The sequence below is a fragment of the Podarcis vaucheri genome (genome assembly GCF_965113315.1).
Source record: "Podarcis vaucheri genome assembly, chromosome: 9".
NCBI lineage: Eukaryota > Metazoa > Chordata > Lepidosauria > Squamata > Lacertidae > Podarcis > Podarcis vaucheri.
The window spans coordinates 16,724,032-16,747,563 of NC_138767.1; the positions used below are offsets into that span (position 1 = coordinate 16,724,032).

General features: G+C 45.1%; 1 protein-coding gene across 3 annotated transcripts in view; it reads left to right on the forward strand.

The window, feature by feature from the left end:
- The first annotated feature begins 6 nt into the window (after positions 1–6).
- Positions 7–23,532, forward strand: part of LOC309539915 (E3 ISG15--protein ligase HERC5-like) — a 38,884-nt gene continuing 15,358 nt past the window's right edge. Inside the window, exons 1-13 of one of the 3 annotated variants that reach the window (XM_082236360.1) lie at positions 7–1,296; positions 3,898–4,030; positions 4,233–4,309; positions 6,267–6,488; positions 7,733–7,824; positions 9,227–9,357; positions 13,863–13,996; positions 15,597–15,673; positions 17,337–17,440; positions 19,054–19,113; positions 20,139–20,244; positions 21,256–21,439; positions 22,903–23,066. In XM_082236360.1, coding sequence (XP_082092486.1) covers positions 1,038–1,296; positions 3,898–4,030; positions 4,233–4,309; positions 6,267–6,488; positions 7,733–7,824; positions 9,227–9,357; positions 13,863–13,996; positions 15,597–15,673; positions 17,337–17,440; positions 19,054–19,113; positions 20,139–20,244; positions 21,256–21,439; positions 22,903–23,066 — 1,743 coding nt within the window. In that variant the 5' untranslated portion in view covers positions 7–1,037. The remainder of the gene's footprint in view (positions 1,297–3,897; positions 4,031–4,232; positions 4,310–6,266; positions 6,489–7,732; positions 7,825–9,226; positions 9,358–13,862; positions 13,997–15,596; positions 15,674–17,336; positions 17,441–19,053; positions 19,114–20,138; positions 20,245–21,255; positions 21,440–22,902; positions 23,067–23,532) is intronic. The other 2 variants (XM_082236362.1, XM_082236361.1) reach the window with 2 other exon arrangements.

Genomic DNA, 23,532 nt, shown 5'->3' on the forward strand with positions numbered 1-23,532 from the left:
CAGCGGTCCCCTTCTCAGATGCATGAACCTTGAGTTGCCATATACAAATGATTGAAAGTGGGTAGAGAGAATGTAAACAATGAGGTCAGAGAGAAATTTAAAAAGTATACAGATAATTAGGAACTGGCAGTGTTCATTCACAAAACTGATTTTTGTTGATAACACAGACAACCTGGCATAAGTTGACCTGATTAACACGCATGGCATGAATTTATAACAACCTTTGTCCCTGTTCGATTGACAAGGTGACAGCACTGAACCTCTTAATAAATCAAACTGTTGTTGTCTCCCTTTGAAGTTCAACTGTATAGAAACAGGGCATATATTTCTTCATAGAGAAAGGCATCACCTCAGTGACAATGCCACAGCAAGCAATGTTCATTTTTCTTACGGCATGCTTCTTTTGCGAAGAGCAGTGAGAGCCTGTTGGCACAGCCTTTACACATTCATTATACTGCATAAGCTTTTGTGAGCTGCAATCCATAGATATATCTGATTGGGTGAACTGTTGTCCACAGACAGTTTTTACCTTAATAAATGTGCTAGTCTTTAAGCTGGTGACACCAGACTCTTGCTTGTTCTGTTGCAACAGGTTAACAGGGCTTCACTTCTGGGATTTGCAGAGAGAGAATCTTTCTCACTGTCAGCAGTAGCAGCAGCAGCAGCAGCAGCAGCAACGGTTTCTGTTTCCTAGGAAGACCCGCCTCCTACTCTGTTTCGAAAGCAAATGCGTAAACAGAAACTAGAGAGAAACAGCTCTCTCTTTTTTTGGCTCCTTTCCCCAAGAAGTCTCACTCTTTGGCATTCCTTAGAGCAGAACTCGGGTGACAACTCAGAGAGGAGCATCAGCCATCCATCCAGATTGCTGACATCCTGAACGCTTGTGCTCCTTTTGCATCTTTCAATTCTGGCCAAAGTCGGAAACCTTTCTCTCTCTGGCAGAGACACAACAATGGTTTGCGTCCCAGAATAAAGGGCTGGCGCTGGTGGTCCTAGTTCTGAGAGTGGACTGCCTGCGAGGAAAACCGGGAGAGAAGATGACAAGGAGGTCCAAAAGCCGTACGCCCAGGACTGAGGTGGGCACCCGGTCGGACTTGCCTCCTCCCTCACCCTTGCGATCCAAAGCCTTGCTGCTGTTCCCAGAGGCTGTGGGCTACCATCCCAGCCTTTGCAAGGAGGACCCTGGAACCATCCGCCAAGTCACCTGCAAACAAGGCTGCTTGGCTATAGTGAAGACGGACAGGACTGTCATCGTTTATGACAGGGCAGGGGACGGAGGATGCCAGGGGGGTCCCAGTGAGTAGCTCATGACGTTTGGGAAAGTTGCTTTTCACAAAATAATAATACTAATAATACTAATTTATTATTTGTACCCCGCCCATCTGGCTGGGCTTCCCCAGCCACTCTGGGCGGCTTCCAACAAAGATTAAAAATACATTAAAAAAATGTGTGCATTAGGCGGAATTGCATGTACGTGTACATTTGAGACTAAAATGCTGGTGAATTTCCGTGAGGATTTTTAAAATAAGAAATTGCAGACTTATGTGGAGATTTAAGACTGGAAAAGTGGGGGGGGGGGAGAGAGATGATAAACTGGCAGATTCTCTAATTGCTAAGGTGCTCTCTGCACTATGCATTTAAAAGCACATTTATACCATAACTTTCCCCCAAACAATGCTGAGGACTGTAGTTTAAGACCGCTGCAAGTTGATAGGAGACCACCTCCACTTGGAGCTATAATTCCCAGCACAGTTAACAAACTACGGTTCCCAGGATTCTACGGGGGAAAGCTATGACCGTTAAAGTGATATAAAAGTGTTTTAAATGTATGTTGAAGGATGTGACATCTCTTGAGCCAGTGTGGTATAGTGGTTAAGAGCGGTAGTCTCGTAATCTGGGGAACTGGGTTCATGTCTCCACTCCTCCACATGCAGCTGCTGGGTGACCTTGGGCCAGTCACACTTCTTTGAAGTCTCTCAGCCCCACTCACCTCACAGAGTGTTTGTTGTGGGGGAGGAAGGGAAAGGAGAATGTTAGCCGCTTTGAGACTCCTGAGGGGAGTGAAAGGCGGGATATCAAATCCAAACTCTTCTTCTTCTTCTTGGTCTCATTTGAAAGGAAACTCTCCAGTGATTTGCAGGCATCTGATGTACGTAGCCCTTCTTGTGTTTCTTTTTTTCCTCGACATCCTATCAACTCATTCCTGTCATCTGCAATATGAGGTTTACATCAGCACCAGTTTCACTTTCTATTCTGGAGTCACAGCAAATGTCCAGCTCATGTCATCATCCGCTGGCTTGTGCAAATAACGGTTGTTGTTTTTTTACAAAAAGAGAAGGAAAGAAAGAAAGAAAGAAAAAGAGAGAGAGAGAGAGAGAGAGAGAGAGAGAGAGAACAGACTAGGCCTTTAGCTAGAACAGCCACAATGGAAATATAGGAAGCTTAAATTGTTTAAAGCTAATTGTACTGAATGTTAACAAAATAAAATTTAAGTTTTGTTTTTGTTTTTTTAAATAAGGGCTTAATACTTATCAATTATCCTGGTGTCTTTCAATTCATTTTCCATATTGGAAGACAGGGTCAAATTCATGTCTGAATGGACAATAGAGAAAAAGTACTAGGACCTGCAACATAATTTTGTGTGGAGTGCTTCTGTTCAGGTTTCCAGCCGCCTCGTTCTTTTTCTCTGCACACACCTCAATGTTAGTCAGTTCTGGGGTGTCCCCTCTTAGTTTTTTCCCCAAAGGGTTTTTTTAAAAAATTAAAAAAGGTACTTCTTCCCACTGTACATACTTCCCCACCTAATGCATAGATCATGCCATTTGTTTTGAGGGGGAAAGCACCAGACAGCAAGCAGTATTTGTCAAGGAACTGCAGGGTCAATATGGACTGAGGGTGACATCTTGTGAATGCTGTTTCAAAAAATAATAATACTAATAGCAATGGGAGATTTCTGGATGTGGAGCAAGTGGTAATGTGAACATATCCTTCGTCTTAGAACTGAGCAAGCACTCCCTGCATAGTTAGAAGGTGGAATGATGGCAAAGACTATGAACATCCAGTTAAACTATGGAACTCATTGCCACAGGAGGCAGGGATGGCCACCCACATGGATGGCTTTAAAAGAGGATTGGACAAATTCACAGGGGACAAGGCTGTCAGGAGCTTGTCCTACACTCAAGTAGGACCCTGGCAGAGACACATGCCCGACTGGCATGTTCCCTCCCTCCTGGTCAATCGTTTGGAAGCTTCAAAAGCTTTCTTCAGCCCGAAAATCAGAGCGACCGATGCCAACAGACATCGGCAGACTTAGGGATCCGCAGAGTCTTCGCAGCTTGCGTGACAGACCTCAGCAACTTAGCATTTTGGCTAATCTACTTTATTTACATATAGACACACACGGAGCACTGCAACATGGCTCCCTCTCTCTCTAGCATCAGACAGCAAAGAGAAAAAGAACAAAGGACAATAGTCCCACTTCACGGAACACAGTAACACAAACATCCATCACTTCCCACTTTGTGGAGTCAACATATATACTGTCATGTGATAGACAACAATCCCATGACTGCAATCATGGAGCAGGAATTCTAACAAGGGCTGCCCATGACTACTAGCCAGGATGGCTATACTCTGACTCCACAATTGGAGGCAGTACTTCTTCTGAATATCATGTTCCTGGAAACTGCAGGAAGGGAGGAGCGTTCTACTTGAGGGTTTCCCACAGGCATCTGGGAGGTCACTGTGAGTAAAGGATGCTGGACAGGCCAGTTGCCCTTCTTATGTTCTTATGTTTCCACGTTGTCAGTCCTGCTGAACACCAGCCACCACTGGCGCTCCTTTAAGTGTGATTATGCATAAAAACAATTTCTGTGCTTATCTTGTTCGATCTTCCAGAGCGTATCAAGTTAACCAAGGGAGCCAAGGTAGATTTGCTAGACGGCGAAGCATCTCACCTGCTCATTCTCTCATCAGAAGGAAAACTTTCTGAGCACAGTATTGCATCCAGAGGTGTTCATTCAAAGCCCAGGTAGGAAACCTGAACTTGACTGACTGACTGGGGTGTTGTTGTTGTTTTTAAAGCAGCAGAATTATATTGAAAAATAATAATAATTCCTTTGTGATCCACACATCTCAATAACGCATGTTTACACTTGAAATACTTGCTTGGATTATACATGAGAAATGTCATTATTTGATTGGCACTGTTTCTACTTGCTTTTTGAAAACAGGTTATTGAAAGAATTGGGAGACAAACGCATCGTCCAAATTGCATGTGGTGACCATCATTCCCTGGCATTATCAAAAGGTACTGAAAAATTCTCACACAGCTTCCTTGGGTGTTTTGGTTGTTGTTTTTTTGAACATATATACCCTGCCTTTCCGTTCCAGCTGGCGTACCCCAGGTAGCTCACATCAACTTTTGCAAAGCCCTCAGCTAAAAGAAATTAAATCCTTGAAAAAGACAAGGGATGTGGCTAAAGAAGAAAATCAGCTGCAAGTGCAGGAAGCTTGTGGCTTTCCCACATGCATCTGGTTGGCCACTGTGAGAACAGGATACTAGACCAAATGAGCCTAATCCTGCAGGCTGTTCTTGTGTTCCTGGAGCCCGGACATCAACAAATCATACCCTGATCAGGCCAAAGGGCTGCTGCAGATTTTGATGTGGGAAATCATTAATCCCAGCTATTCCTTCTGAGCTGCGTTCTGAATGGTACACTGTTTCCATAAAATTCTGTGTAGTGGGGGCACATCGTGACCTCTCAGTTTCACCTACCTTGGGGGGAAAACATGTTTCCCAGAGATCCTTGGAGGAGGGGGTGAGATAGACATAGGAGGGGGCAAGTGGGTGGGCTTGTATCTCCCCCTAGCAACTAGCTGTTCCTCTGTTCCTCTCTGCCCCATAAAGGTAAAGGGACCACCGACCATTAGGTCCAATTGTGACCGACTCTGGGGTTGCGGCGCTCATCTCGCTTTATTGGCCGAGGGAGCCGGCGTACAACTTCTGGGTCATGTGGCCAGCATGACTAAGCCGCTTCTGGCAAACCAGAGCAGCGCACGGAAACGCCGTTTACCTTCCCGCCGGAGTGGTCCCTATTTATCTACTTGCACCTTGATGTGCTTCCAAACTGCTAGGTTGGCAGGAGCAGGGATTCAAACAGCCGACGTTCCAATCAGCAAGTCCTAGGCTCTGTGGTTTAACCCACAGCGCCACCCGAGGGCCAAACCAGATGTTACATTAGCACATGTAAGTGCAGGGTCCCTACTCGGATTGGTAAGAAAGTGTAAAGTCAGTGGGTCATTAACCCATTGTCCCCCTCCCTCCTAGGCTTCTTCTGATTTGGATTGAGGGTCCAGCCCCTAAAATTTGCACAGGGAAAAAAACTCCCCCCCCCCGTTCTATTTTTTTTACAAAAAGAGGTACTGGAACTCACCATGAACATCTCCAACATACTCTCAGAATGGCAATGGCACTCACCTGAGAGGTGCCGGAACTGAGTTCTGGCTGGGGGGAAAAGCCCTGGTTTTCCCTACCCCACGCAAATTGCAGGTACAGAGCCCCCAATCTGGATCAGGACCACAGAGGGTGGGTATGTTAAAGGGTTAAAGCCCGCCACCGCTGCCACCGCCCAGCATATAAAGTCATAGATCCATAACTAAAATGATGTGCAATTTGGCCCTGAGATCAACTGGTGTGGACCTTAGTCACTAGGTAGGGTTTAGTGGGTGTATACATGCCCAGTGCTTTTTTTCGGGGGGGGGGGTGCGCAGGGGTATGCATACCCCTAAACATTTTGTGAATCTAAGTTTGGCCTCATTAAGGGGCAGTATTTCAATACGAGTAGGAAAATGAGAGTACCACTAAATGTTTTTTTAGGGGGGGGAATCTCTGTATATGCCATCTCAGAGATATAGAGTGGCCCAGACCACTTCCAGCTTTTGAGGCCCTAGCTATAGTAAAAACTGAAAATGCTGACCCCAAAAACCAGTGTGTGTGTGTGTATACCAAATGATTAATGATTTTTCCAGTCTCATTCTATGCAGATGCATTACTTTGCAGCTCTAAGGCGAGAGTGTTTTGCCCTGGTGCTCACATAAGCACATTGCAAAGCTTACCGAATGCCAAAAAATGAACAATTTGATGCCCTTTTGAGCCTGAGGCCCAAGACAAATGGTGCTCCTCCACCTCCCCGCCCCAATTGTCCCATTATATATATATAATGGCAAATACATCTGTTGTACTTCCTTTTGTATGTTGGGTTAAGGAGGAGAGCTCTTTGCCTGGGGTCAGAACGACTACGGCCAGGTTGCAGCGGGAAGGGAGATCGATGCTGTTAAGGAACCACGACTTGTGTGGGAGCTCGGAGGCATCCCTTTGGCCAAGATTGCAGCTGGATCTGCTCACAGCGTGGCCCTCTCTGTGTTTGGAACTGTCTATTCTTGGGGAAAGAATGCTTTTGGACAGCTGGGCCTTGGAGACACAGAAGGTAAGGAAAAGTGCTATCCATGTGGTTGAATCTGAGGAATATTTATGAAATGCTGGGCTTATATGGCTAGGGCCCAGGCTACCTGGAAGACCACATCTCCCTACTGGTGTTTCTCAAACTTGGGCCCCCCAGCTGTTGTTGGACTACAATTCCCATCATCTCAGTGGTCAGGGATGATGGGAGTTGTAGTCCAACAACAGAGGGGGACCCAAGTTTTAGCAACACTGCTACAAGCCTACCTGGATGTTAAGATCTTTGGGTGAGCCCCTTCTCCCAGTCCCATCAACATCAGAAGCCCGGTTGGTAGTGACACAAGAAGGAGACTTTACTGTGGCTGCCTCCAGATTGTGGAATTCTCTTCTCCGAGAAGCTTGACTGGCTCCCTCTTTGTTGTCCTTCTCCCAAGAGGTTAAGAGCCTATTCAGACGTAGCCATTTGAAAACTAAGGTGCAGGTGATTCTGATGACCAGGCTGCTGTCAGGGCAAAGTGTACTTCTATGCTGTGTTTTAGCCAAGAGTCAGATTTCATAACAACTCATTCCCATAGCTGGAATAAATGCTTCATTTGCCTATACATACAAAATGGGATTCCTTGAGAAATGGTTTATTTGCATTCTATATTTGGTTTGCGGCGTTTGGGAGCGAAAACATTCAAGAGCTAAGCTGTTTGAAAACCAAGGTATGACTGTATATGCATATAGCTATTTATTTGTTTAACGTATTTGTATCTCACTTTTCTCCCAAGACAGCTTGCAATGTTTAAAAACATCTTTATGAATACAAAGTAATGAAACATTTTTCTTTAAAAGCAGGGAGGAGAGTTTTTTCAGCTCAAGGGCCACATTTCATTTTGGGAACCTCCTGGGGGCCACTTGCCAGTGTTAGGTGGGTGGAGCAATGTACAGGACTTAACATTTGTGCAGTCGGCCACATTCCATGCATGCAAAAGTCAAGAGGTGTCTACACACAGACCCACACAGACTGTTCCATCCCACATTCAGTCACACTGCATTATCACAGTCCAAGGCCACATTCCCACCAAGCAAAAGCACCTGAGGGAGTAGAGTCCAAGCTACCAGACTTGAGCGAAGGGGTGGCCTGAAGAGAAGCAGGTGTGGTCTGAGGAACATCCCAAGGGCTGGAGAAGAGAGGCCTGAGGAACCTGAGGTTTTCCAACCCTCTTTGAAAGGATCTCTTGATGCCCTCTCAAACTGGTTCCATTTCACTTTTTGTTCCCATTTCAGACAGATGCTCCCCTACAATCGTGAAGGCCTTAGAGCATGAGAAGACAATGTTTGTTTCGTGTGGCGGGGAGCATACTGCCGTTCTCTTGAAGGTTTGCCTAGTTGCCGTTGTTTTAATTTAATAATAATAATATATAATAATAATAATAATAATAATAATAATAATAATAATAATAATTTATTATTTATACCCCGCCCATCTGGCTGGGTCCCCCCAGCCACTCTGGGCAGCTTCCAACAAAACACTAAAATACAATAACCTATTAAACATTAAAAGCTTCCCTAAACAGGGCTGCCTTTAGATGTCTTCTAAAGGTTTGGTAGTTATTTTTCTCTTTGACATCTGGTGGGAGGGCGTTCCACAGGGCAGGTGCCACTACTGAGAAGGCCCTCTGCCTGGTTCCCTGTAACTTGGCTTCTCGCAGCAAGGGAACCACCAGAAGGCCCTCAGCACTGGACCTCAGTTTAGTTTTGCTATCTCCTTTACACTCGCTCTCTGAATCATCTCTGAGAGGTTACCTTAAAAAATAAAAAATAAAATTAGAAGATGTTTGTGGCACATCTTTGAGAGAAGAAAGGGCTAAGGAATAAACCCTACACAAATCTGGATTGGAGTCCCTAAGATAGTTGCACATCTCCTTGTGGCAACACCTGCAGCCAAGCTAGTGCCAAACGTATTGCTGTGCTTTCCTTTGGACCACATCAACCTGTCATCTGGGCAGCCCAGGGCCTCCATAGACAGCGCCCAGACTTGTGCCCTAGTGCTGCTAACACAGCAATTGGACTACACCAGGAGTGGTGTAGTGGTTAAGAGCAGTAGTCTCATAATCTGGGTTTGCATCCCTGCTCCACATGCAGCTGCTGGGTGACCTTGGGCTAGTCACACTTCTCTGAAGTCTCTCAGCCTCACTCACCTCACAGAGTGTTTGTTGTGGGGGAGGAAGGGAAAGGAGAATGTTAGCCACTTTGAGACTCCTTCGGATAGTGATAACTAAAGGGTAAAGGGACCCCTGACCATTAGGTCCAGTTGTGACCAACTCTGGGGTTGCGGCACTCATCTCGCTTTATTGGCCGAGGGAGCCAGCCAGCTTCTGGGTCACGTGGCCAGCATGACCAGCGAACCAGAGCAGCGCACGGAAACGCTGTTTACCTTCCTGCCGGAGCGGTACCTACTTATCTACTTGCACTTTGACGTGCTTTCGAACTGCTAGGTTGGCAGGAGCAGGGACTGAGCAACGGGAGCTCACCCCGTCGTGGGGATTCGAACCGCTGACCTTCTGATCGGCAAGTCCTAGGCTATGTGGTTTAACCCACAGTGCCACCTGCGTCCTAGGATAGTGATAAAGCGGGATATCAAATCCAAACTCTTCTTCTTCATTATCCAACTGCCTTGCCCACCTTCATAGAAAACTTTCTTATCCCCAGCTTTGTAAACAAGATATGTTTATGCTGATGCATCTCACTTCTCTCTCTCGCTCTATCTCTCCCACCAAGGATGGATTAGTCTGCACCTTTGGAGATGGCAGCTGTGGACAGCTTGGCCACAACTCTAGGCGCAACGAGCTGTTACCACGACTTGTAGCTGAGCTGTTTGGTGCTCGGGTGTCTCAGGTGGCCTGCGGAAGGTATGGCACTTTTTATGGAGATAATGTTCTATCAGCTGCGGTCAGGCAAAGACTTCTCTGCCTTCCAATGTCGTAAAGTGTCTTACCCGGGAGACCCGAGTTCGAATTCCTAGTCCATCATGAAGGTCACTGGGTGAACCCATGCCATCCACCTTCTTTCAGCTCAACCTCCCTCTCAGGGTTGTTGTGATGAAGGGGGGAGGGAAGGGAGGCACAGAGAACTATGTATGCCACCTTTGAGCTCCTTTCTGGAAACCTAGGATATAAACGTAATAATAAATAATATGAATGACAAGTATGCCAGGTTCTAAAAAGGCATACCCCAGGATCCCTAGGGATCTGCAAGCACCGATTCCCTGCGTACTGGCTCCACAACCAGAGGAATAAATTCTGGGCAATTCCAGGTGGGGTATTCACAAAACAGCCTATAATCCTCCTGGCCTAGGAAATCATGTGGCACCAGAGAGCCTATCTGATGCCACTGACTGATATAAATCTGTCAGGCTGTGCGTATATTGCTGGCTTAAAATGCAGCTAGGATGTTATTTTTCTCAATTCAGATTGAAGCTAGTTTGGGTTAGAAATGCATCAAAACACAGTATTTCATTTAAAAAAACTACCCAAAGGGTAGATATGAATTGTGGTGAAAATCATATTCATATCACTTCCCAAACCAGTGGTGGGAGCACATTGGATGCAGAGGAAACAGGAGTGTCCACACAGCCCTAGTCTGGGTCAGTGCTGGATATCCGTATAAGCTAAACAAGCTATAGCTTAGCGCCCCACTCTCTTGGGGGGCTCCCAAAAAAATTAAAGAAAAAAACCCTGGATGTACATTTTCCAAAATATAAGATTAAAAAAACAAATAAAATAAAACCTACATACAGCAACAGTGTTTTGTGTTGTGCAGGCTCCTGTGATGTAAGTAATGGGCCCCGCCTGCTCCCTAAACTATCACTGGTTTGCTCATTTCTCTATATAGGGTGCCTACATTCTGCATGGACTGGTTGCATGGCAACATGAAGCATGCAGCTGCAGACTGCAGTGCAGCACTGTTGAATGTAGGTCAAGCTGTTGTACCTAATATTAAAGAGTGCTTGTAGACTGATGATCAGGCAGCATAGACTAAGGGTATGAGTCTTATGCCTACTGATTGATTTCATGTAATACATAATTTATTTATTTTGATCTCATTATAAAATTACTTTAGGGGAAAAAAATTCATCTTTATTATTTAGTAGGCCTATATAATTATTTACTAGTACAGTTCCCTATTACCTCCACTTGCTACTATAATACTATAGATAAATATTATAATTATGTTAAATATTTTACTTTCACTATTAATATTCTTCTTCTCTATTGTATTTCAGTTCAACCATTACTTTGATAAAATACATATTTTGTAATGTGCTAATGACTTTAGATACGAAAAATTAGCATGTAGCATATATCCAACACAAAAAACAGCGACAATTTGTTGTTGACAACGGACAGCTGGACATATAAAGGGCCCCATTACCTTCAGTAGCTTAGGGCCTCATCAAACCTAAATCCAGCCCTGGCCTGGACAATGTGTTGCTGAGGTCAGAGTTTCTCTCTGTACCACCACACTACTGGCCTTCAGCTTGCTTGACTTTCTAATAATAATAATAATAATAATAATAATAATAATAATTAATACCCTGCCCATCTGGCTGGGCTTCCCCAGCCACTCTGGGCGGCTTCCAACAAAATATTAAAATAAAGTAATGCATCAAACATTAAAAGCTTCCCTAAACAGGCCTGCCTTCAGATGTCTTCTAAAAGTCTGGTTGTTGTTCTCTTTGACATCTGGGGGGAGGGCGTTCCACAGGGCAGGTGCCACTACTGAGAAGGCCCTCTGCCTGGTTCCCTGTAACTTGTCTTCTCGCAGTGAGGGAACCGCCAGAAGGCCCTCGGCGCTGGATCTCAGTGTTCAGGTAGAATGATGGGGGTGGAGACGCTCCTTTAGATATACTGGACAGAGGTCGTTTAGGGCTTTAAAGGTCAGCACCAACACTTTGAATTGTACTTGGAAACGTACTGGGAGCCAATATAGGTCTTTCAAGACCAGTGTTATGTGGTCTTGGCGGCCGCTCCCAGTCACCAGGCTAGCATTCTGGATTAATTGTAGTTTCCGGGTCACCTTCAAAGGTAGCCCCACGTAGAGCTCATTGCAGTAGTCCAAGCGAGAGATAACCAGAGCATGCACCACTCTGGCGAGACAGTCTGCGGACAGATAGGGTCGCAGCCTGCGTACCAGATGGAGCTGATAAACAGCTGCCCTGGACACAGAATTGACCTGCGCCTCCATGGACAGCTGTGAGTCCAAAATGACTCCCAGGCTGCGCACCTGGTCCTTCAGGGGCACAGTTACCCCATTCAGGACCAGGGAGTCCTCCACACCCACCCACCTCCTCTCCCCCCAAAACAGCACTTCTGTCTTGTCAGGATTCAACCTCAATCTGTTAGCTGCCATCCATCCTCCAACCACCTCTATTTTTTTGAATATAATATTTTATTAGGTTTTATCAATAGAAAAGTTTAGAAAAATACAAAAACGAAAAAGATACAAAATACAAAAATACAGACATTAAACACAAAAAAGAAAAAGAAAAAACACATATAAAAGGAAACAAAAATTCCCTCTTTCTTAATTTCTCATCTTTAGTTAACTTATTTTCCTGACTTCCTCACGTCTCCCATTTTTGTATCCCTTTTAAAAATTGGTTCAGCAAATTCATGTCCTATTAGTTTATCTATTATTAATCCAATCTTACATTTTACCTTGTTGCTAGAACCCCTGCAATTCGTTTCAATGTCATCAGCATTCAAAAATTTTACAATATTTCTGCAAATAAGTTTTAAATTTCCTCCAATCTTCTTCCACCAACTCTTCTCCCTGGTCTCGGATTCTGCCAGTCATTTCCGCCATCTCCATATAGTCTATTAGTTGCATCTGCCATTCTTCCAAGGTGGGTAGGTCTTGTGTCTTCCAATGCTTTGCGATGAGAATTCTTGCTGCTGCTGTAACATACATAAAGAAAGTTCTATCCTTCTTTAACACCGATTGGCCAACTATGCCCAGGAGAAAGGCCTCTGGTTTCTTCGGGAAAGTATATTTAAATACCTTTTTCAGTTCATTATATATCATTTCCCAGAAAGCCTTGATCCTTGGGCACGTCCACCAAAGGTGAAAAAATGTACCTTCAATTTCTTTACATTTCCAACATTTGTTATCGGGCAAGTGATATATTTTTGCAAGCTTGACTGGAGTCATGTACCACCTGTACATCATTTTCATAATATTCTCTCTTAGGGCATTACATGCCGTGAATTTAATCCCGGTGGTCCACAACTTCTCCCAGTCAGCAAACATAATATTATATCCTATATCTTGTGCCCATTTTATCATTGCAGATTTTACCGTTTCTTCCTCAGTATTCCATTTCAACAGCAGATTGTACATTCTTGAAAGTATCTTAGCATTGGGTTCTAACAATTCTGTTTCTAACTTTGATTTTTCTACCTGGAAACCAATTTTTTTATCCAAGTTATAAACCTCCCTTATTTGAAAGTAATGTAACCAGTCTCGCACCTTCTCTTTAAGTTTGTCATAACTCTGCAATTTCAGTTTGTCACCTTCCTGTTCTAAAATTTCCCAATATTTTGGCCATTTAGCCTCCATGTTGAGTTTTTTCAAAGCTTTCGCTTCCATAGGTGATAGCCACCTTGGGGTTTTACTCTCCAAAAAATCTTTGTACCTTGTCCAGACATTGAACAATGCTTTCCTGACAATATGGTTCATCCCCCAACCACCTCTAGACACTCACACAGGACCTTCACCACCTTCACTGGTTCTGATTTGAAAGAGAGGCAGAGCTGCCTCAAAGTCTCACCCAAACTGCAGAGCACCCCTACAGATGCCAATTTGTGTTTGGCAAATTTTAAAAACGAGATGCCTCTGTGGGGTTTTTGAAATAGCTGGGTGGTTATTGAGGAGTGGTAGAGGAACATGAGGCATTAATTCAGGGTGGGGGAAGCTCAGCCCCATGTGTGGGGCAGTATGCAGTGTTTGGCCCCCAATCAGGAATTGCTACCAATAAAAAATGACTGCCCCCAAAGCAAAGGTAGTGGGAAAATTAAAAGCAACCGCTGGGTTCAACTTGAGTCAGTTGCACTTCTGCACATAATCTGTTAAGTTGTGGGTGAACATATCAGACGACACAGCGATTCTTCAAAGAGCTCTTGTTTATTCACAGGCCAGAACAGAACTGAACTGAAGGGTTCAGCCAGCCTGCTTATATAGAGCTCCACTAGAACACAACAGTAACCATTTTCTGTAACTATCCAATCACTGAACGTCACTTTCAATCCCTTATTTGCATATGTGGACCCGAGTGAAAACTATCTACAGTATCCCCCTGCTGGCCCAGGGTGAGAACTTCAGTACATAACATACTCAACTTTAATTCTGTGAACAGGTGGCATACTCTTGTCTACATCGCGGACCTGGGGGAAATCTACTCATTTGGATCTGGAGCAGAAGGACAGCTTGGACAGGAAGGGAAATGTGACCGACTGATACCTCTTCCTATTGGCAGAGAATTCAACAGGGGTAAATCATGCTTATTGTTTCCTTAAGCAGAACTTTGTGTCCTTGTGCAAATTAAGGAAATTCCAAATTTAAGAACCATCTGTAAGGTAAAGGTAAAGGGACCCCTGACCATTAGGTCCAGTCGTGACCGACTCTGGGGTTGTGGCGCTCATCTCGCTTTATTGGCCGAGGGAGCCGGCGTACAGCTTCCGGGTCATGTGGTCAGCATGACTAAGCCGCTTCTGGGTAACCAGAGCAACGCATGGAAACACCGTTTACCTTCCCGCCGGAGTGGTACCTATTTATCTACTTGCACTTTGATGTGCTTTAGAACTGCTTGGTTGGCAGGAGCAGGGACTGAGCAACAGGAGCTCACCCCGTCGTGGGGATTCGAACCGCCGACCTTCTGATCGGCAAGTCCTAGGCTCTGTGGTTTAACCCATGGTGTCACCCGCGTCCCAGAACCATCTGTAAATTACAATAAAGACAGTGGCTGCTGCTACCATAGGCGCCGACTCCATGGGGCTTGAGAGGGCCCGAGCCCCCTCAAAAATTCGCCCCCCCAATAATCTCCGACGCCCCTCCAGCAGAGCGCCATCGCCGCCCCTCCCCCAGCCCAAAATGCACAGGGTCGGGCTGCCTGCATGCCTCCTGCCCTTCCTCCCGAGCAAAAGCTCCACCCAATTTCCTTTGGAGCTGATTAATAGGCGCAGCACGCTCTCCCCTATTCGCTCACGAGGAGGCGGCGCCACTTTATTTGCATATTCATGAGCTTATTTATTATTCATGAGCTTTCCCGGGCCCCCCCAATATTTTTTATAAGTCCGCGTCCCTGGCTGCTACTCATCATCCTCTGAGCCCAGGGAGAAGTCCCTCTTCATTTTCTCTTTCCCTGATGGTAACAAAGTACAGAGCCATTGGGGTGACTATGGGGAAGGGGTAAATGGTCCAGTTGCACCTAACAGTAGCAGGATAATGCCCTACTGAAGCAGGGAGTGGCCCTCAGGGCAAAATTTTAATGGTAGCTTTTGAATTTTTCTACCCTTCTAATTTTGTCACACCTATAGCTTTGCCGGCTTGTTCACATAAGTGGAATCTACACACACGTTAAAAAACGCTGTGAAGATGCTTTTTTAAAAAAGGTTTTGAAAAATACATTGAATTTGCCATAGCTCACTGTCGCCATCTAGCGTCACATTTGTATACTGCACTTTACAACACATTTAAAACGTTTTATTTGCACCTGCATAGCTGAGTCCCTAGTGGTTAACTATATGCCCATGATGTTGTACGGATACTGCAAGAAACTTGCATGCATTCAGAGCACTGATCCCACAATAAACAGCCACCTGGAAGCTCCTCCATCTTTTTGACTTGCATCTATAATTGTCAGTTTTAAAGGACAAGCTTTTGCTGTCAAAATGTGTTATAAATAGCTTTTTATGGTGGTTCATGGTTTATATAACTAAATTCAGATGACACAGTGTGAGATCTCTCCTCGCTGTACTGAGCTATGCTAGAATTCCTAGCCAAACTTCTATATACCACGTTGCAGATGGAAGAGTTCTTAACAATAACGGATGGCTACTTGAATGGATGGCTTCTTTATGATCTGTCACCCTAGGGGACACGTCAGAGGAGCTGGTTAAAATCATCGCTGGAGAGAACCAAAGTATTGTACTTCTTTTAAAGGAAAAGGTAAGCAAAATTTGAGGATCTCCCCTCCAAAAAGAAAAGAAAAGAATGTTGTGTGTAATTGCAAATGCCAGAATTATGGTTGTGGTTGCTTGTGTGTAGTTACCAGAAAAAATACAAACCATCCTTTAATCTAGAGATGGGGAAGCTTTGGGTCTCCAGATGTTGTTGGGCCTCAACTCCCATTAGTCCCATTCAGCATGGGACCAGGGAATGATGGGAGTTGTGGTCTAACAACATCTGAAGAGCTGCGTGTCTCTCTCCTCTGCTTTGATCCCATCCAGTGCCAGCCTTGCCATTAGAAAAGGAGAACATTTGTCCAAGACTCCAGGCTTTGTAGGAAATGCTGCTTTGCCAGCTGTTCGCATCTGGACCCAGAGTTGTATCCAGGGTTCCAAAACATCTTATTGGTTATCCAGACAACTGGCAAACTGCTGTCTCACCATGTCTTGTCCTTCACATAACAGCCCCTATTTTAATAATAGCAATAAAAGGTAAAGGGACCCCTGACCGTTAGGTCCAGTCGCGGACAACTCTGGGGTTGCGGCACTCATCTCGCTTTATTGGCCGAGGGAGCCGGCGTACAGCTTCCGGGTCATGTGGCCAGTATGACTAAGCCGCTTCTGGCAAACCAGAGCAGCGCACGGAAACACCCGTTTACCTTCCCGCTGGAGCAGTACCTATTTATCTACTTGCACTTTGACGTGCTTTCGAACTGCTAGGTTGGCAGGAGCAGGGACCGAGGAACGGGAGCTCACCCCGTCATGGGGATTCAAACTGCCAACCTTTTGATCGGCAAGCCCTAGGCTCTGTGGTTTAACCCACAGCGCCACCCACATCCTAATATAATAATATCATATCATATCATATCATATCATAGCAATAATAATGTATTCTGTACAGTCAATGGTTCTATAACGTTGTTGTTGTTAAAGACTAACTTACTGCTTTACCGTTGATGTGAGACAGCGGTGGAACACTCAGGCACAGAAATAAACTTCTCACACACAGATGTGAGCGTGGAGAGGAGCTAAAGTTGCGTTGCTTGTCCCTGATCACACAGTTGGCAGCATCCATTACCCAAGAATGTCTTTGGCATTGATCCAACCACATTCCATATACAAAAATTCTGCAAATGCAGTATCGGAGGGAAGAATCACATTTTCCATCTGAAGCAACAATCGCATTTCCCCAGCTACTGAATATACCATAGTATACCCAGTATGAGGGAATGTAGGAAGCTCCTTTCTACAAAGCCAAGCTATTGTTCCATCTAACTCCGTATTGTCGACAGACAGAGCCACTGACAGTCGATCAGGCAAGAACCTTTTCCAGGTCACTAGGGATTGAACCAGGAACCATTTGCATGCAAAAAACAAAACAAAAACGCGCTGTGTCACTGAGTTACTGTCCTTCCTCAAAGGAGGACAACTGCCCTAACTTTCTACAGTGCAGTTTAAAGTCTAGCTTTTCACTTTGTTCTAATGCCATGATTTTTACATTATCCCGGTTGCACTGCCCACATGCAGGAATAGAGACACAGACTCTCACACATTCACCCAGCCACTATTTCCTGTGGGACTCTGGCCCAATGACAGATCACCAGAGAAGACCTCTTAATAGGCTTCTGAGAGAATTTCATGTTCTTTTGTCTTATTTTGCACAGAAGTCATACGCAAATTTAAACCGAACGATTGCCAGAGTGGAGGAGGAAAAGACAGAGAAGTGGGTTTCTAATTCGGATCCCAATTGCTGGCAGACTATGAAACAGTAAGTAAATACACACACACACACACACACACACACTATGCAGCAAGTGCAGGAATCTAGCCATCGTTAACTTTTGAAAGATTTGTTTGAAGCATGCCCCGGTCTCATTTTAAACTTTGTGGGGTTAGCCTTAGAAATTCCAATTTAAAAGGCAGGTTTTATGCACTATATCATCGTTGCACAATGGACTGGGGTGAAGGATGTAGTCTGTTGGGGCAACTTCTAGACAGTTGCTGTTTTGTGGGTGGGCTTTGATCACAATGAAAGTGGACAACAAACCCATTTTCTCAAAAAGCAAACAGACTTTGGGCAGTAAAGAAAGTGATGGGAAATGCCCTGGGAAGTGTGGTGTAACAGTTGTCAAATAATCTCCCTGCATGTTTATGCTGCTGTGGCGCCTCTCCCACCTTTTTGAAAATTTCAGCATTGTATTTCAGGCTTGATTATTGTAACTCGCTCTACGCGGGGCTGCCCTCGAAGCTGACCCAGAAACTCCAGCGGGTGCAGAAGGCCGTGGTGAGGCTCCTTACGGGGTCCTTGCTGCGGGATCACATTCATCCAGTGCTTTAGCAACTGCACTGGCTCCCTGTGGAGTATAGGGTCAAGTTTAAGGTGCTGGTTTTGACCTTTAAAGCCCTATGCGGCCTAGGACCCATGTACCTACGGGACCGCTTCTCCTGGTATGCCCCGCGGAGGACCTTAAGGTCCACAAATGACAACGTTTTGGAGGTCCCAGGTCGCAAGGTGGTTAGATTGGTCTCTACTGGAGAGCCAGTGTGGTGTTGTGGTTAAGAGCGGTAGTCTCGTAATCTGGGGAACCGGGTTCGCGTCTCCGCTCCTCCACATGCAGCTGCTGGGTGACCTTGGGCCAGTCACACTTCTCTGAAGTCTCTCAGCCTCACTCACCTCACAGAGTGTTTGTTGTGGGGGAGGAAGGGAAAGGAGAATGTTAGCCGCTTTGAGACTCCTTCGGGTAGTGATGAAGCAGGATATCAAATCCAAACTCTTCTTCTTCTTCTTCTTCTTCTTCTTCTTCTTCTTCTTCTTCTTCTACTACTACTACTACTACTAGGGCCAGGGCCTTTTTAGTACTGGCCCCGACTTGGTGGAACGCTCTGTCACAAGAGACTAGGGCCCTGCGGGACTTGACATCTTTCCACAGGGCCTGCAAGACAGAGCTGTTCCGCCTGGCCTTTGGTCTGACCCTTATGTTTCCCTCCCCTTATGGTTTTGATCTATGGGCTACTTTTAAAATGAGGCTGCATTTTAAATTGCATTTTAACCTGTATCTTAAATTGGTTTTTTTCTCCCCTATTCTGTTTTTACTGTAATTTTACTGGTGTTAGCCACCCTGAGCCCAGCTCTGGCCAGGGAGGGCAGGGTATAAATAAAATCATCATCATTATTATTATTATTATTATTATTATTATTATTATTATTATTATTTCCACTATAGCTGGGGGAGAGAGGGTGAATCCTTGTCCTGCAAAGCAGGGACTCATCAGGAAGTTTAAAACTTAAATCAGATGTCCTTTGTCCAGTTGTACCTCTGTTGCGAGTCAGTTTCTCAAAGCAAAGTCTGAAAGATCGCTTTCTTCCTTTCCAACAAACAGGGATGTAAAGTTGATCTTCTCCTCAGCAGCTTGCATCAACGGAAGCTTCGTGGAAAAGAGGTAAATGGCACTCATTTGAGGACCAGTCGTAAGGACACAAGAAGAGCTTGATGGATGAGGCCAGTGGTCCACCTAGTCTAGCATTTTGTTCTCACCGTGGCTACCCAGATTCCTGTGGGAGGCCTGAAAGCAGGACCCAAGGGCAACAACACTTTCCCCGCTTGTGATTCCTGTTGGTGGCGAGGAAAAATAAAATAGGTCTAAAAGGAAAATTTCTGGATGCCAAAATTCAGGTTGGGGCAAGTACTCTAGTGAGAGAACCCCAGCAGAGATTTAAAAATCACAAAATATGCAGCCAAGTAAAGTTTGGAAATATACGCTATTGGACATTTAAAAGATGCCCTTGTGAGTTCCAAAACGTCCCTCTCCCCTTAGCATAGAAAAAGACCACACATTTGGTAAGCTTAAAATGGTGTACTTACAAACTCCCCAAAGGTCAGATTCATATGATTTTCCATACAGCATTCAGAAAAGGTTGCACAGGCAGTAAAACTGAGCTTAGTTACACTGGTGAAAGTTCCTAATTTATGGGTATAGGAATTGCAAAAATAGCTTGTGAGAGCCGTGGAGTCTGAGCTTCTTTGGTAGACTGAAGGGGAACAATAGGTTTGATTACCTTCCTCCCAAGGAGAGGTGGAGTGACCTAACTAAGCCTGGTAGGACAGCTTACTCTATGGCATTAACCCCTTCATGCATTAATTCGACTTAAGCATGTTGGTTATAGGAGGTTGGTTATTTGACAGTTCTCAGCAATTGGCACTCAGGGGCATACTGCCTTCAACAGTGAAGTTAGAACATAGAAATTATGGCTAGTAGCCATCAATATTCCTCTCCTCCATGAATTGTGTCTAATCCTCTTTTAAAGCCACCTAGATCCAAATTTATGAACTAGGGAGAATGTGCTAAACACAAAGCTAACTAGAGCCCCTTTCAGATATTCACACCCACATATAGCTGAAAGTTTACGCAGTTTGCAGATTTCCACAAACAAGGGAAGGGATTGTGATCTGCCTGTTTCTTTCTAGCAGAGCGAAACATTTCAGGACTTCTCAGGAGGTTGCGGCTGTGGACATGTCCGCTGTGTTACTTTTCCATGAGAAGATTTCTACTAAGCCTAAAGTCTTCACAGCGGTAAGATATGGAATGCAGAGGCAAACAGTGTTTCTTGACTTTTATCCAAAGGCAGTAGTTTCCAGATAAATAATGTAAGAGCAGACAAGCCTACTTATGACTGTTACAAGGAAACCACTATTACCAAGGTTTTCACTTCAGGATGTAGGATAGTATTGGTTTAGTTCTAGGACAGGCTTCTCCAGGCTGGTGCTTCCAGATGTTTTAGAATATGACTCCCATGGGCCCAGCCAGCATGGCCAGTGGTCTGGGATGATGGGAATTGTAACCTGGCAACATCTTGAGGGCACCATGTTGGGAAAGCTTGCCTAGGACTGGGATAGTCAACATGGAGCGCACATGTGCATGCACACACTCTCACTATGGAGAAAAATAATGGTAAGAGCTGGGACCAAATATCCATTAAATACAAAAGTACTGTCTTCAACAATTTTGTGTAAGCTTACATTTATAGAAGGTACACACAGTGATCATTCACAGCAGTAGTTGGTGGCAGCCAGCAGAGTCATCCTAGCTTTGCTGTGTTAATACACCTGCATTGGGACAAGAAACCATTGTCTCAATCTAACCCTAAACTAATAGAATCAAACTTCTTGATGGGTTCTAGGTCTCCCTTTGAAATCCCTTTGGTGAAGAATGTCATCTTTCAGGCTGGCTGCAGAATGACCTGGGAAAGCAAAATATCCCCTTACTGGTTTCTGAGTTTTGCTGTTTCTCAGGCTAAAGTTACTGAAGACTATGACATGGAACCATAGATTTGTAGAGTTGGATCCCATGCAATACAGGAATTTGCAGTTGTCCCATACGGGAATCAAACCTGCAACCTTGGCATTATCAGCACCACGCTCTAACCAACTGAGCTATCCAGCTGGAATGGTGCACCAAAGACTCTTGGGTCTACCTCTGGTAGTTTATGCTGAAGCAAAATGAAGTTTGTTTCCTTCTGTTGAACTAAACTTACTACAAGAAAGTAAACGTTTAACTTTTATATTCTTCCTTCATCTCTTCAAGGTGATAAATGCCCTAAAGATACTCCTGCAGTCTGTCCTTGACTTCCCTGGCTCTCCTGAAGCGCTCAGAGTCTTCCTCATTGTGCCCATACTCTTACGGAGGCAGGACAGCCAGTCAGATCATCTCCTCCTTGAACTGGCACAAGCCGTATGGTTTCGCCCACAGAAAGAGAAGCAATTGCTTGGTGAGGCGGGTTCACTAAGCTTGGTAACTTTGCTTCATTCCAGAGGTGGGGAGCATGTTGATGGGCCACACCTCCCATCAGCACCAGCGAGGCCAGTGCTCAGGGATGCTTGGGGCTACAATTCAACAACATCTGGAGGCTACAGGTTCTCCATCCCTGTTCTAAACGCATTCTGAAAGGCTCTTGAGTAAGTGGGCTTCTGGAAGTTGAGGACTGAGCAGCGCCCAATCTTAAGATTCAGCGTTGCCCTTGTAGAACTCAGCTGGGATGCAGACAGAACCAAAAGAAGTTGGCTCTGGTTCCAACTACTGTTTGGGCTCCCTGCCTTTCGCCCTGCCAGTCCCAATGGGCACCAGCCTCCAGTACGTACCTCTCCAGAGCCCTGAGGTCTTGCTTGTGGCCCCACCAATGGGCATGGCCTATTGCGTAGGCAGGGCCTTCTCTGTGGCATCACCCCGTTTGTGGAATTCCCTCCCTGTGGAACTACATGCCCTCCAGATGCCCTTTGTACTGTGCATTCGTGATGCTGTCAGGGAGGTCATACGCAGGCCTACTTTCAATACCGTTTGCGCCTGTGAAAGTTGCAGAATGGCCACACGGCTTCATTTCCCATCAGTGCACACACCCTGTAACTTTCTGTTAAAATCCTTTAACTTTTTCAAACCACAAGTGGTTTGTTTTTTCCACTGCTTTTGCTGTTCTGTAACCTCTCCAGAGATGGGACGCGGGTGGTGTTGTGGGTTAAACCACAGAGCCTAGGACTTGCCGATCAGATGGTCGGTGGTTTGAATCCCCGCGATGGGATGAGCTCCCGTTGCTCGGTCCCTGCTCCTGCCAACCTAGCAGTTCGAAAGCACGTCAAAATGCAAGTAGATAAATAGGTACCGCTCCAGCGGGAAGGTAAACGGTGTTTCCGTGTGCTGCTCTGGTTCGCCAGAAGCGGCTTAGTCATGCTGGCCACATGACCCAGAAGCTGTATGCTGGCTCCCTTGGCCAGTAAAGCGAGATGAGCGCTGCAACCCCAGAGTCGGTTACAACTGGACCTAATGGTCACGGGTCCCTTTACCTTTACCTTTAAACCTCTCCAGAGAGCAGTAATGCACTAGCATTGTGGGAACACCTCAGAACAAGCTAAAGCAGAATAAATTTACCACTAATGTGCTATCATCATGCATTGGTCTGGGGAGGCCCAATACTTGTCCCTTTCCATGGTTTGGCATCATCTAAAGACACACCTGTTCTGTCTTTCGGGGTCTGAAGGAAATTCTGTGCCTTTTTAGTTTTGGGGTTTTTGTCTGCTGCATGATGAAAGTGTTTCGGTTGTTGTTTTAAGCAGGTGGTTTTAATTTATTTTTTTTTTAGATTTATTGTTGTATTTAGGTATTTGACTACGCTGTAGACCACTCTGGGAAGAAGGGTAGTCTAGGAATAAACTAAGACAACAAAAGTTTATTTCTTTACAGAATCTTTGTGGGCCAACCTAGAAATTGCCTTCTTCAAGGATCTGGTGTGCATTTATCAGAGGCTTGCAACTGCCAAGCTGTCTTCTCTCATTGAATGTAGAAGATATCCTGAGGAAACACTCCAAGTTGTTTTGCTTCTCCATGTCCTCCGAATGCTTTATGAGGTAGGGAAGCGCTTGAAATGAAGGCGTGAGGCGTCACATGAGAGATCTAACTGGTGAAGGGACCAGCTGTTATTGTAAACCAGGGAACCAGGCAGAGGGCCTTCTCGGTAGTGGCGCCCACCCTGTGGAACGCCCTCTCATCAGATGCCAAAGAACTAAACAACTATCTGACTTTTAGAAGACATCTGAAGGTAGCCCTGTTTAGGGAAGCTTTTTAATATTTGATGAATTATTTTTCGCTGGAAGCCGCCCAGAATGGCTGGGGAAACCCGGCCAGATGGGCGGGATATAAATAATAAATTAATAATAAATTATTATTATTACATTATATTATTATAAACCATGTAAATGGTCCCAGTGTCAGTCCCCAGCATCTCTAGGTGGAGTTGGGGCGATCCTGTCTGGAATTGCGGGTGCTGCCTGCTGGTCAATGTTGAAGCAAACAGAGCTAGTCTTGAGTATACAC